The sequence below is a fragment of the Limanda limanda genome, chromosome 7 (genome assembly GCF_963576545.1).
Source record: "Limanda limanda chromosome 7, fLimLim1.1, whole genome shotgun sequence".
In the NCBI taxonomy this organism is placed as follows: Eukaryota; Metazoa; Chordata; class Actinopteri; order Pleuronectiformes; family Pleuronectidae; genus Limanda; species Limanda limanda.
The window spans coordinates 17,624,684-17,639,115 of NC_083642.1; the positions used below are offsets into that span (position 1 = coordinate 17,624,684).

The window sequence follows — 14,432 nt, forward strand, 5'->3', positions numbered from 1 at the left end:
CTTTATAGGCAACTTCCCAATAAAAAAACTTATTTTGCAACATTCATTTTGGTCTTACAGTGACAATAAGACAAAAATAAAAGGTAACAGGAGCACCACCACAGCTGGCACAGATCAAGGATAAAAGATACAAAACACTACAATGAAGTTTCCTAAATACAGCTGCTAACGTTACATCTATACAGATCCTCAGATATCCATCAAATATCATCACATGGAGCGCTGACACCGAAAATAAAACGGTACGAGAAACAGACCTGTTTCACAGCAACACATCTTAAGGAAACATTACACACACAGCTTTGTCTTTTTTTGTGCTTTAGTGCTGTGGACTCAGTTTACAAATCAATACAAAAAAATACAAATATAGAAATCAATATTTATTTAAAATGAATATTAGTAGCTTTTGTGTATCATCTAATCAGATTTGCTGTCGTTAATTAACCACTTCTTCTTTCAAACCTGACCTTGTTGATTTATACTCTGTACACAAATTTCAACTTTGACTCACAGCTTAGTATTCCCTAAAGCTCTAAACTATAATAAACAATATGTGCTTCTCGTTGTTAGTGTTTAGTAAAAGTAAAGAATGTATAAACAAATTCTCATTCGAACATGTCGTTTATGGCAAACTTGTTGTTTGAGGCCACTTCTAGAATTGCTGGCGCTTCTGGTGCTATGTGTTCAGTGCACAATCAATTTCAGTAGGTGCCTGCGACAGTGACTCTCTAACAAACGTGCAACTTAAAAGCATGTTCCAGCATTAACAGGAGATGTAACTGTGTAACAGATTTTGAACAAAAATCCGGTAAAATGTCTGAATTTCAATTGTTAACATTGTTGTTTTCATAAACAAATGTCCACTTACTTTGTACAGAAGAGCATACATAAATAAAAACTCTTTAACCGAGATGGCCAGGCTCCTCCTTGATATACCAACTACCTGGCTGGTTAAATAAAGGTTTCAAAATATAAACTGCTGTAGCTGAATCACGCATGAATGAGCGTAAACACTTTGAGAATGTTCAGACAAAAATGTGATTGCGTCAGTCCTTAATCTTGTTCTGTGTGTGCAGCATCACTCCACCGCCTCGTGTTTCGCCCTCTCCTCGGGAACAGACATGAGGATCTTCTGACAGGACGTGGTGAAGATTTCTGAGGAGAGACAACTCATCACATCAACAACATGTCTGTTTTCTTTGGCTCCATTACTGCACATGTTTTTGCAGAAGAAATAAAAAAAATGTATAAGCTTTATCAAACACTTTGGTTTCATTCTCTGGCTTCCTCTGTGTAAATAAGCTAAATGTACTCAGTGCCCCCACAGATATTTTCACTTGAATCTCATAACAAAGTGTAATGAATGCCGCGTCACTCACCCAACATCTTCCTGACCACATGGGGTTTCTTCCACTTGAAGCCCAGTAGGTACGCTGGGATACCTGTGAGAATGATGCCGCTGCCGATCAGGCACTCGAAGGGAGCCGCCCAGAACGACACGATGATCATGAAGATACAGCCCAAAACGAAAGTCACAGGGATGAACAGATACACCTGCACAGAGAAAGACAAGAGAAAGGGTTTGTTGCAGTTCAAAAACATAGAGGACAATCCATAAAATACTATTGTTGTTTGGCAAAGTGACAGAGAAATGAATTTCAGGTTCATACAAAATTCCATTAATTATATAAGAAATTGTGAAATTAGATATGTAACATGGCCCATATGTCAGATACTGCAGCATGAAAAACATCTCATTATTACTTCATAATATTGTCTTTTCACTGGATGTTGAATATGAATTAATATGAATAAAATAACATACATCTTTGCCTTTTTGTGTTTTTTTTTATCACATCTTCAGTTGAAACCAGCTGTTGAAAGGCAACTAAGTACACATATACTTGTACTTTTATTGAGTATTTTCATTTGTACTTCTACTCTACTTCTACTTCTACTCTAAAAAAAACTTATCTTTTCACTGCACTACATTTGTAACTGTAATACAAATGTATTTGTATTACAAATACATTTTGTACAATTACAAATACTTTTGCCACTAGCTAGAACCCATCCTTTATAAAGAAAAGGCCATCAATATTGTAATAATATGATTAGTTAGTCAGATAGATAGAGAGGTCTAAAGGTTGTTAGGTAGGTAGGTAGGTAGGTAGGTAGGTAGGTAGGTAGGTAGGTAGGTGGGTAGGTAGGTAGGTAGGAAGGTAGGTAGATGGTTAGGCAGGTAGGTAGGTAGGTAGGTAGGTAGGTAGGTAGGTAGGTAGGTAGGTAGGTAGGTAGGTGGTTAGGTAGGTAGGTAGGTAGGTAGGTAGGTAGGTAGGTAGGTAGGTAGGTAGGTAGGTAGGTAGGTAGGTAGGTAGGTAGCAAGGTAGGTAGGTGGTTAGGTAGGTAGGTACGTAGGTAGGTAGGTAGGTAGGTAGGTAGGTAGGTAGGTAGGTAGGTAGGTAGGTAGGTAGGTAGGTAGGTAGGTAGGTGGTTAGGTAGGTAGGTAGGTAGGTAGGTAGGTAGGTAGGTAGGTAGGTAGGTAGGTGGTTAGGTAGGTAGGTAGGTAGGTAGGTACTTCTACTTCTACTCTAAAAAAAACTTATCTTTTCACTGCACTACATTTGTAACTGTAATACAAATGTATTTGTATTACAAATACATTTTGTACAATTACAAATACTTTTGCCACTAGCTAGAACCCATCCTTTATAAAGAAAAGGCCATCAATATTGTAATAATATGATTAGTTAGTCAGATAGATAGAGAGGTCTAAAGGTTGTTAGGTAGGTAGGTAGGTAGGTAGGTAGGTAGGTGGGTAGGTAGGTAGGTAGGAAGGTAGGTAGATGGTTAGGCAGGTAGGTAGGTAGGTAGGTAGGTAGGTAGGTAGGTAGGTAGGTAGGTAGGTAGGTAGGTAGGTAGGTAGGTAGGTAGGTGGTTAGGTAGGTAGGTAGGTAGGTAGGTAGGTAGGTAGGTAGGTAGGTAGGTAGGTAGGTAGGTAGCAAGGTAGGTAGGTGGTTAGGTAGGTAGGTACGTAGGTAGGTAGGTAGGTAGGTAGGTAGGTAGGTAGGTAGGTAGGTAGGTGGTTAGGTAGGTAGGTAGGTAGGTAGGTAGGTAGGTAGGTAGGTAGGTAGGTAGGTAGGTAGGTGGTTAGGTAGGTAGGTAGGTAGGTAGGTAGGTAGGTAGGTAGGTAGGTAGGTAGGTAGGTAGGTAGGTAGGTAGGTAGGTGGATAGAATACAGATGCTCAGCTTCTGTAGTTGAGCTTTGTACGCTGATGAAGAGAAATGTGTTGTTGTTGTGACAGAAGATAAATTTAGACGTGAAAAAAACGAACAATTGTCTTGATTCATGAATGGTTTACACATGAAGAAGAAAGCCCCATTTGTTCCTTGTTAGAGGTTCATCTTATAAAACAAATAGGCTGAGAGAACTCAGGCTCAGAGCAGAGATGAAAGACTCCAGTCAACCAAAGTAATAATCCCATGATGAAACAGAAACAAAGAGCCATGTATCCGTGCAGACACCACTCCCATCCTGATATCACAGTGTGGTTCCACATCCCACAATAATAAGCGTTGTGATACAATAGTTGTTTTATTAAAAGACAGATTTTATGAAACCGGGGGACGTGTCTCTATTTATGTTTGAGGCAGACAGAGAAAGTGGCTTAAGGTTCAGGTCAAGATACCTTTCAGTGAGTTTCAAATCTTTCACACTTCACTTTTCTCAGATAGATTGTGCAGTGAGATAGTTGCCACCTGATCAGACATGGATGCTCTACCTTAATTGGCCTCCTGAGGTCGGGCTTGGTGAAGCGCAGCCAGATCAAACCTGCGATCGCCATACCAACACAGAGCCAGGTGAAGAAGCTGAAGAGGTTGATGACAGAGAAGATGTCCTTGGAGATGGCGTACATCATGGACAGAAAACACTGATATCAGGGAAAAGGAACAACAACATGATGTCAGTCCTTCATACATTCATGTGCAGATCCAAATAAAAATCCAGATATAGTGAATTCAAATGTTGTCTCATAAGGAAACTGTTGGGCCGTGGCAGAGGTCGTGGGCCATTCTAGTTCACAGGTGTCTTTGTGAGATATGTGTGACAAATGCTAAATGTAGCACATATCAAAATACCCATTGAATGCATGTGAATATCAGAGAGTAAAAGGAATGTTGTCTATTAAAAATAACTTTTCAAAAATTTGTTTTTGAACTGCCAGAAACATGTTAACGCTGGCTGCATTAATAAAGGTCATGTATGATTTAATGCAACATTATTAACCATGATTCTATTAGATGTCATCCTTGGTTCTTGATGTAATCAGGCACTTCTCATGGTGCTGATTTGTAAAACACAAGAGTAACTGTTGAATCATCATTGTTAGTAGCAGGGGTCTTACTGTGAAGATGAGGGACGGCACTGGAGTGAAAAGGTCTGAGTGAACCAATCCCAGAGCTGCGGGGAGTTGACCCTCTTGAGCTCCAGCATAGAACAACCTAGAAGAGAGAAAGCTCTTTCATGGTTATTGTTTGATAAAACAGTCGCCCTATATTAACAGTTCCAGCCAATAACAGCCCCAGGTTTTGGAACACACCCCCTACCCACCCCTTACCCTCATATCGTATGGAACTTCACATCCTCTCAAAAACATTTGAGCGCTCACACCCTAAAGTCCAGTATCCTTTTCTCAAAACATCCTGACTCCTGTTTCATCACCGCACAGGAATATTATGCTCCTAACTGACCTGGGTGTTATTAAACGGACTTGCCTGACTCCGCTTCCCACCGGGAGCTATGTGTAAACACGCACCGTGCTGAGGTGAAGAGGGATCCGTTGACGGCTCCAAAGCAGGACAGTCCCACAAAGACAGGAATCAGCCAGGACATCACGCCGAGATGGTACTCCCCGAAACTCTGCGAGACAGCACAGCCAGTGACACATAGGAAGGCTATAAGCTTACATTTAGTAAAATATACAATAAACTGAGTCTCAGGATGTTTTGGACAGAAGCATAACTCTTACCACGGCAACAGCCTCGGACTCGACCATAACTTCAGGGGAGATGGTGGTGAAGTAGGCCAGGTTGGTCAGAACATACACCACAGTCACTATGGGCATGGAGATGATGATAGCCAAAGGCAGGTTCCTACGGAAGGAAAGGTCAGAGGTCATTGGTGAAGCGCTCCTCTTAACATCTTAACCACTTATTTTCTTATAATGTGATCATTTAGTTAGTGATCAGATTCATGCATGTGAAGATGACCAAGGACAGTTTGAAATAGTTGTGTACAGTGATCAGTTTTGCAATAATATAATATAATATAATACTTCAAGCATAAGCATCACCTAATAAAAATTCAATCTAATGCATTATATGGTATGGTGTTCCTGTTCCTTTGTCTTCACTGTGTTTCCATGCAATCAGCTGCAGTTAACAAGCACGGACGAGGTTCATCATGCTGTTGACAAATATTTACAGGAGAATCTGTTCAATCTTCAAAACAAGTTCAACCATCATCAAATTTAAGTCACCTCTCTGGATTGATCATCTCCCCGGTGACGTAATTCAGGTAGTTCCTAGAAAAGAAAACAAGAGTTCCACACTGTTTTAGCAATTGGTGAAAAATATGTGTATTGCAAAATAACAGGCGTCTATTTCTAGACTGTTATTACATCGAAATTGGTCACAAATGCCTCACCAGCCTCCAAAAGCAAAGAGGCCGCTGTATAACGCCAAGACAATGTTGTCGACCCCCAGTTTGCTGCCTTCAAATGCCCTGTCTGGCATAAGGTACGGCACATCACCTGCAAAGAGAAGAAATTAGAGGTTAAGGAATAATTGACCTTTCACGTCTTGCGATTCTCATTTAGGGCTCCTGGCGCTTTTCATTTTTTTGTATCAAGGCCGATACTCTGCTGCTTGTCATTTGACAGGTTGGACATTTTCAACCAGCAGCGAGCCAGTACTGACATATTTGATTTGCTGCCTGGTCGACATTTAAATATGAGCAGAATATATTTTGAGTCCACCCATTTACTCAGAGCAGCTACAAAAACCAGTGCATCAGCAAAAGGAGTTGCAATAGTGTGTGTGTGTGTGTGTGTGTGTGTGTGTGTGTGTGTGTGTGTGTGTGTGTGTGTGTGTGTGTGTGTGTGTGTGTGTGTGTGTGTGTGTGTGTGTGTGTGTGAGTGTGTGTGTGTGTGTGTGTGCGTGCATGCTCGTACTCTTGCTTCCGGGTGACTCTCCCGTCTACCTGTCGCTTTCAGATGGTAATGACTTTCCTTTTCCACGAGGCCTGTTACACCCTCATTATTTTCGCAGTCCTCTGAAAGACCACAGTGTGACAACAGCCGGCAAGCCTCGCCGCCCAGTCTCCATGGAAACGCAACGTAGAGCACAATGGCGGTGGAGCATGGCTTCCCAAAGGGAGGGGGGGCGAGCAGCAGATGTAGCACGGAGCGAGTGATGGTCACGAAGTGTTCTCGCCTGGTTTTACTTCAGATGGTGTGACTGAGGCTGATTTGCTCCTTCAGATTTGAAAATAATTTAGAGTATGTTCCTTTTTTTCCCAAGATGGAGTCACGGGATTTTTTCCCGCCATGTTTAAGACAGTGATATTGAAAATTCAGTCAAAAATGTGATAAATTTCTCCAAGAATATACATTTTCCACAATTTCAATGACATGACTAAATCTATTCTATCGTGTTCTGTAAGCTACTGTGCAGACGAGCCATGTATGAAACCAACGAGGCTCCGTAGTGTTCAGCAGATGCAAAGTACACCTGTGCAGACAGACGTGCACGTGGCTGCACTCCTGCTCAGACTGAGCAACATGGCTGCACACAGACGAGCCTTGTGCTCAGACTCAGCTACTGTGCAAACAGGCAGAAAGGAGGGCATTCCGCTCGGTCGGGCTCATTAGCGTTAATCAACAATTTGTTGATCATCAGCAACAAAAGAGATAATCCCCAGATATAGTCACCAAGACGGTTGGGATGAAATAATAAAGAGCGTAGTTATATGAAAACTACAAATTGTAAGAGCATATTTTATTTACACTTCTTTTGCTATCGCACTTAATATCTAAACAGAGGACGAAGAAAGTTGATCTTGTTTGGAGACAGAAAGAATATCTACACAATGAGTCAGTAACAGAATATTACTAATGCATCACATGGCAGAGTTTTACCGATCATTATAGGAGATTTTAATTCAACTTGTAATTATCAGAGTACCAATAGAGATAAATTATGATATTTGTACTATAGCTGTCACACAAAATAGAACTTTATATTTTCATTTATACTAAAGTTAATACGAGTTAAGTTAAGTTAATATTAAATATCAGTTTGTCTCACTTGTTTTTGTCTGTCGAGTTTATCATCAGCTTGTGATCAAGAATTCATTGATAAAACTGGAAATTATACCAGATAAAGAAAGTGACAGGACTGGAAAAACCCAGCTGGTTGATATCAAGTTGCGTATTAACATAAGAGTGTTAATCTGCTCTTATGTTAATAATGTTAGTCTAGCTCTGATTTTTGTCCCTTTAGGGTTTTCATGTCACCACAGAACAAACACAGTTTTACACAGAGCCCTCACATGGACTAAAGATCCAGTGCCTGTGTGTCTGCTTCTGTACTTACATACCTGTGGAGATCTGAATGAAGCCAAAGAGGATGATGATGAGCAGAGCCACCAACTTGGAGGCCGTGAACAAGTCCTGCACTTTGGTGGCTGCTCTCACACTGATGCAGTTTACGAATGTCAGGGACGCTGAAGGAGGTGAGAGATAAGAAGAAGAATAAAAGGATGACTACATTGAATGAAGATATTGCATCTAAAGTTGTGTCTGTGACTGAGCCCAAAACTCACTGAGACACAGGCAGGCAATGAGCTTGGCAGCACTTTCGGGCACAGGGCAGTCTGGGTAGAGAGGTTTCAGGAGATACGTGGCGAACACCAGCGACACCACGTACTGCGACGACGGCCGAATGATGAGCATCTCCACCCACAGCTTCAGGAAGGCCGCCAGCTCGCCGTACACCTCCAGGATGTAAGTGTAGTCCCCCCCGGACTTGGTGATGGTTGTGCCCAGCTCGGCGTAGCACAGGGCGCCCATGGTGGAGATCACTCCGCACACCGACCAGATGATGAGGGAGAGCCCGGTGGAGCCCGTCTCTTTGACCACACCTGACGGGGAGACGAAGATGCCCGAGCCGATGATGGTGCCGATGATCATCCCCACGCCGTTGAAGAGGGTGATGCTGCGCTTGAGCTCGATCTTCTCCCCTTTGGCAGGGGCCACGTCGGTGGGGCTGGCGGCCGTTGGAGCAGGGACCAGGGAGGCAGATGGAGAGGCCGGCCGCTCCTCGATGAGACCATCTGGGTCTGGGTCTGCATCGGCTGCTGGAGGAGAAGAGGAGCAGGCAAACGAGGAGAAATTGGCAAAGTAAAGGGAAACTTTTCTGTTGTGTGAGAGATTGTCTATGGAAATTCGAGAGCAGCAATTATATTTAATTCTTTGGCATGCACATGGAAAGAACAGGTAAAGAACCGGTAAAGAACTGGTTTCTCAAGATTGTTACCTATCCCTAATGTTTACCTCCTTCTGTTCCACAGAGAAGACACACTGCAGAGTAATTTGGACTCTGTAGACTCTGTGTGTCCTGCACCAGACGGGTTAAAAGCAGAAGACAAATGTCCCTCAATTGCATGAGTGTGTCTGTGCATGTCTGTGAATGTGTGTGGGATAAATAAAAAAAATGTATCTAATGTATCTTGGTTAAGAGCCAATATGCTCACCTATCCTTAACACACACATCTACCACAGCAGGATGCACGTCGCCATAGCAACATCAGATTGTGCTCTTGCATCAGGCAACGTTGCATCAGAGCGGATGGCGGATTATTGCAGCCCTGCACCATGTGGTGTCTACAGGAGTTCAAGCATGCACTGTACTCACCCCCGAGCTTCTCCTGGCTCGCCGCCTTGGACACACGCTCACTACTGCTCCGTGACTTCAGCTCCGGCTCAGCCATCGTCCCTCTCAGGTTGGGTCCCCTTGTCTTGTCTTCTTTCTTCCTCCTGCCCCCCTTTTTTCCTTCCTCCCTTTATGCCCCCTTTCCTCCTGCTGCCTGGATTTCCTCCTGTCGTTCTCCCACACAATCCACCCCTCACTCTCTGTCTCTAGCCCGCTCTGATTCGTCCACGCTCACGCACATGCATGCACGCTCCCCTCCTCATTTGCACACACTGCCTTCGTCACTCAGGCTGGAATTCATCTGACCCTGATCCTCTCTCTCTCTCTCTCTGTCTCTTCCTCCCTCCCTCCCTCCCTCCCTCCCTCCCTCCCCCCTGTGTCTCCAGGATACAGCAGGGAGGGGCTGAACCTTTGTGATGCAGGGCCCACACCCACTCCAAATACATGATGGGATATCTCAGAGGGGGGAAGTAGGTTAGCAGCAGGCACCATTTGGAGAGGGCCTCCATGTGACGCTATAATCCTTTTGTGTACTGGCTAATCCAGTGCAGTATGTTGTTGTGCCTGTTCGTGTGTGCTGGGAGAGATGCTGCAGGGCTGGTGCGCCCTCTAGTGGTGATCAGGTGGAACCACAACAGCCTTTGTTCTCTCATCTCAAGTGCAGAAAGGTGACACGCGATCGCATTGGCCCCATTCAAGGCAGAATAACAGTGATGGGGCACGTGATGCTTCTGTTACCACCTGACACCCACCACTTGCACGATATTAGCTGACGTCATCGTCAGGTAGGAGTTCAGGTCATGACCTTCCCATCTCAACAGTGCCGGTGTCCTCAGGCTGCTCCGTAATAAGGACAGTGGCAAACTGTGATAGATAGAATAGAGAAAAATCGGTCAGAAATTGTTTTGCAGAATCAAGTACAAGTGAAGCGTACAAATGTGTATAAAGTAAATGTAACCAGAACCTAACAAACCCATTGATATCAGTCCCTTAAATTATACCTGATTTTCTTCATCGAGATCCAGGAGTTACTCTTACTCTTAAAAAAAAAGAAATCTGTCTTAATTTTAAAGAAAGTCCATAGTGGGTTCTCCCATGAGCCCTACTGCATCTTTCCACAAAATTTGTAGTCTGTAGTTTTTGTGTTATGCTGCTAACAAACAAACACCAATGAAAACACAAACTTCTTAGTGGGTTAGGGTTAGGGTAATAATTAGGGAACAGCCTGTACTTATGCTTGAGTTTTCGGTTTTGTAACAACATTGTTTGTCCTTATTGTCAGGTTGACTGGCCTAAATTTACAGGAGGGCACTTGGCTTGGTGCCAGTGGGCTGCACGTCACACTTCGATCACTAGATGGCGCCCTAAACAAACTGGAGAAGTCAACACACACCTTCTTGCTGTCGATAGAGCCACAATGGAGTTTCACACTCTTTATTTAGGGAGAGAAGGAATTCAAGCATCTATTTTTGGGTGTGTTCCACTCTCGCTGATAGGAAAAACTTGACTACAGACAACAGAGTCCACCCAACAGTGTTACTAGTGTTTGTTGCGATGCTGTAGGGACAGACTGAGTCGACCTTTGACCCGTGTGGAATCATAAAGGTGATACAACCTGAGGAAAGAGTGAGTTTGTTTGCAAATCATTTTCTTGTTATTTAATAGTAGTGCTTTATTTATATATATATATAATAAAGTTATACACAATAAAGTTACTAATCAGTAGTAATGTTGGACTTGAAATATAATAATAATAGTATTTGTATTATTTGTGTCTAATGGTGTCTAATCTGTGTCTGATTGTCAGTGGTCCTCCCGCCAGTAGGGGGACTAGTTGTTCAGTTTGATATATTAGACACCATTAGACACAAATAACACAAATACTATTATTATATTTCATGTCTAACATTACATGTCCAACTATTGATAAGTAACTTTATTGTTTTTTTTTCATCATATTATATTTAATTTCATGTGGAATATCCACATAGTAAATACTCCATTACTACATACTGCCACTAGTTGAGTGTTAGTTTACTGTCTCAAAAAACTTCCTGTTATTTCCTGCTCACTTTATATTTCTAGTTTCACTTTTATATTCTTTAGACTCAAAATTATTTCTTCTCGATACACGTATCTGTAATGGTGGCGTAAACTGGTACGATACTTGTCTTTGGGATAAATAAAGTATTTTCATATCTCTGCTGTGTTTCCGTAGCACCGTGTAAAATGTGCATTCTGAGAATGAGCCCCGTTGTGTTTCGGCGTAGTGAAGCGTACTTGCATGTCTATCACCGCTGACAAAGTCGACCTGCGACCACCGAGCTCGGCTCATCAAGAGCGTCTCGGCTCCAGAGTGGCGGAGCACAGGCCGACGCTGGCTCCCACCAGGGCACTCTCTGCCTCGGGTCCGGGGACTTTCCCCTGGGCGGGGAGAGGAGAAACCGGTTCTCTGCTGGTAGCCCAGAGTGCAAGTCTTCGGAATGCCCGGATGTAAACATGGCGACGCCGCGGTATAGTAGCGGGAGATTGACCACTCTCTTTCTATCAGGGTGTCAATATATATATTTTTTTGCTTTTCAGTGTAACGCTAAGATTATGAAATGTGATTGTTGTTCAGTAAAACACGGCGTCGACCTCCAAATGTCTTCGTTGTTGTTTCCGTTGTTTCTGCTGATCTTGAATTAAAAGAATGCAGTGAAGGATCATGGGAAAACTTAAAGGTATACGAGCTAAATGAATGGCTACCACAGACCAGCCTCCTGTCGATTGAACATATCCTGTTTGTTCACACAGTACAGAGGCAGGTTGTATTCACGGAAGTAAACTGTTATTATGTTTCACTTTCTGTGTTTGTTATGAGATTAAATCATAACAAACACAATCCAATCTTTGGGAAAACTCACTGTCGAGGAGCTAGAGAAAGGAAACCTTCTCTACACTGAAGAAAACCTGACAGAGTTTCAACAGACAGCAGTGGGCATGAGTGCAAATTTGTATAAATGCTACGTAGTTACTTTTCACCAGTGCTGAAAATTCTCTCACTGTGATATCTTACAAATGAAGATAAAATCTGATAAAATAAAAATGGTGTAAAGCTCATATGTTTTTCTGGTTATCAGTGCAATAAGTGAATTAAGTGAAAAAAAAGTCACATGGACGATTGCATTGATGTGGACATTACACTCAAAATGAAGACCAAGAGTGAGAGCCCAGGGTGGAGGAATAATTAAAATCCTGACTTACGTAAAAGTCACAATTCCACTGGTAGATGAACGCTCAACCTTGTTTATAAACTTGCCAACAAGTAAAGGAGACTAAATCGCTTGTAGGTGCGAACGTGAGTGGTGGCTTTTTTCTGTAGAGCAGCTTTCAGACATGCACTGAACTCAGGATATTCTCTTGAATTTTTCCAGAGGGGCTGTGTGCAAAAAAGCTCATTTCAGTGTCAGCTGCTAAGGACATATTTAGAATTTTTATCCTGTCAACCCTGCAGTAAAAATATCTGAGTTGAGCCCATTTGAGACTGTAGCAGTGGAATTCACAATATGTATGTCCTTAAATATGTCCCAGCTTGAGAAGTGACTCTCATCTCTCATCTGTTTTTCATTACTCAACACAAGCTCTTTCTTTCTTATCTACTTTCTTTCTACATGCGTCTCCATCCATCAGATTTTCTTTCCTAATCTTATGTCATTTTCTATTGGCTCTTGATTTGCTTTCATTTATTTTTAGCTTGACTATTTTTACTGCTTCTCATTGTTCTTGTGTTGCTTTTTTTTATCCCTGCAGCTTCCCTCTAAGTTACAGTCGTCTTTTATCTGGGATCTCATTTCACTGACTGCTTCAATCTCTGATTTCACCTTTTGATCCTGTCGTCTTTTTTCCTTAACCCTTCATCTCTTTTCCAGAAAGGAAGGCTGTTTTGCAGTCTGCGTTTCCCTGGTCAACTTCTTAATTACTCCTCTTGTTAAAGTTTGTTAGATTACGCAGGAAACATTTCTCTCTGTGTTATTTTTTTCATTCTTGCCATACAGTTTCTTTTTATTTCTTATTGTCTTTCAATTCATCTTCCATCGTTCTTCCATCCATTTGTTTTACTGAAAATATTTCATTGCGGTGTTCCGCTTTTTAAGTGAGAAAGAGACAGTGATAATGTTAATCACTGTTTAAGATGTTGAGTGAAAACATAGATCAGGACCACAGACTGTAAATAAAGATGGGTGACATGACAGCTCCCAAAAGTGAAGCTAGAGTGTCCTGATAACCACCTGGTAGTCATCCATCTACATGTCCAGTCTATGATGTGGACACACAAACCCCATGTTGATATTTAAAATCATGGAGTTGCAGTAATATAATGCTATGCTATACCACTCCTCTCTGCAGGCCTATGAGGAAATATTGAGGAAATGTCTTTAGTAATACACCAGAAGAAAGGTGCAAAATCACAGAACATAGGTACAAATAGAAATATAGGAGGAACAAGGCAAAGCAGACCCACAATGCCTGTCGTCTGTTGGGGGAACAATTTGTGTTATTTTAAATTAAATCATGTGTGTATGTTTCTGTGTGTGGGCGGCAGACTTGTGAAGCGGTTAAAGCGCTGTTGCCTCACAGCAAAGAAGGCTCTTGATTCCAATCTCAGTTTGGCCTCGGTCCGTCTGTGGCGTTTGTTTTCTCTGCGTGCTCCAGCCCCAATCGAAGACTCTAAATTGACATTAAATATTAATGTGAGCTTCATTGTTTGTCTCTGTGTGTTGGCCCTGTAGTACACTGGTGACCTGTCCAGGGAGCAACCCGCCTCTGGGTCAATGACAGCTGGGATGCACCCTGCCCCCTTCAAGGGATAAGCAGCATAAATAATGCAAGGATGGATTTCTTTGTGGACCTCACTTTGTGTGCAGCGGCATTGTCGTTTTGAAACAGGGAAATAAAACAGCCCCACAAAAGTGCACAATTTGAATGCACAGGGATGTCCACACCGCTTATGGTGAAGGTGTTATAACAGATTGTTAAAATAGGCTGCTGCTGGTTTTCCCTGCTGAGCAGGATTTTCTGCAACCTTTTCATAAACTATTAAATCCATTATTCCCATTATTCCACACATTAATACATGCCATTCAAATTGCATGCACTAGCACCTCACCCCCCACACACTCTTTCATTCCATAGGGTTTCCCCATTTTCCATTCCCTCACTTTCCTCTCCTCTCCCTGACTTTTTGTCCTTCTTTCCATGGAGCCAATTTACCCTCTCTCCACTCTTCGAGGAACAAGCACCTCCTGTTGCCACCACCCACCGATATTCCACTCTGTTTCATATTTCTATTCATCAGTCTGTTCTTCACAGCCTCCTCCACCGAAATATCAGGCATATCCCTCCGTTAATGCCCCCCTGCAGGATGATGACACTGCAAGATGTATTTTACCTCCTCC

The 14,432-nt window shown here is 42.5% G+C and overlaps 1 protein-coding gene across 1 annotated transcript; it reads right to left on the reverse strand.

Moving 5' to 3' along the window:
* Window positions 1-9,300, reverse strand: LOC133005170 (large neutral amino acids transporter small subunit 1-like). The gene is made up of 11 exons (XM_061074764.1): window positions 8,977-9,300; window positions 7,886-8,419; window positions 7,661-7,786; window positions 5,708-5,813; window positions 5,541-5,585; window positions 5,031-5,154; window positions 4,818-4,921; window positions 4,407-4,503; window positions 3,783-3,932; window positions 1,380-1,554; window positions 1-1,155 (listed from the first exon to the last, which is right to left on the reverse strand). Exons 1-11 carry the CDS (start codon window positions 9,050-9,052, stop codon window positions 1,079-1,081), a joined length of 1,614 nt encoding a protein of 537 aa, XP_060930747.1. The 5' UTR covers window positions 9,053-9,300; the 3' UTR covers window positions 1-1,078.
* Window positions 9,301-14,432: the final 5,132 nt, after the last annotated feature.

Coding starts and splice junctions, on each gene's coding strand:
- LOC133005170 (XM_061074764.1), bottom strand. CDS start 9,052: ATGGCTGAGCCGGAGCTGAAGTCACGGAGCAGTAGTGAGCGTGTGTCC. Junction 7,787..7,885: donor CATTGCCTGCCTGTGTCTCA/GTGAGTTTTGGG, acceptor CACCTCCTTCAG/CGTCCCTGACATTCGTAAAC. Junction 1,555..3,782: donor ACCTCAGGAGGCCAATTAAG/GTAGAGCATCCA, acceptor TTCTCTGTGCAG/GTGTATCTGTTCATCCCTGT.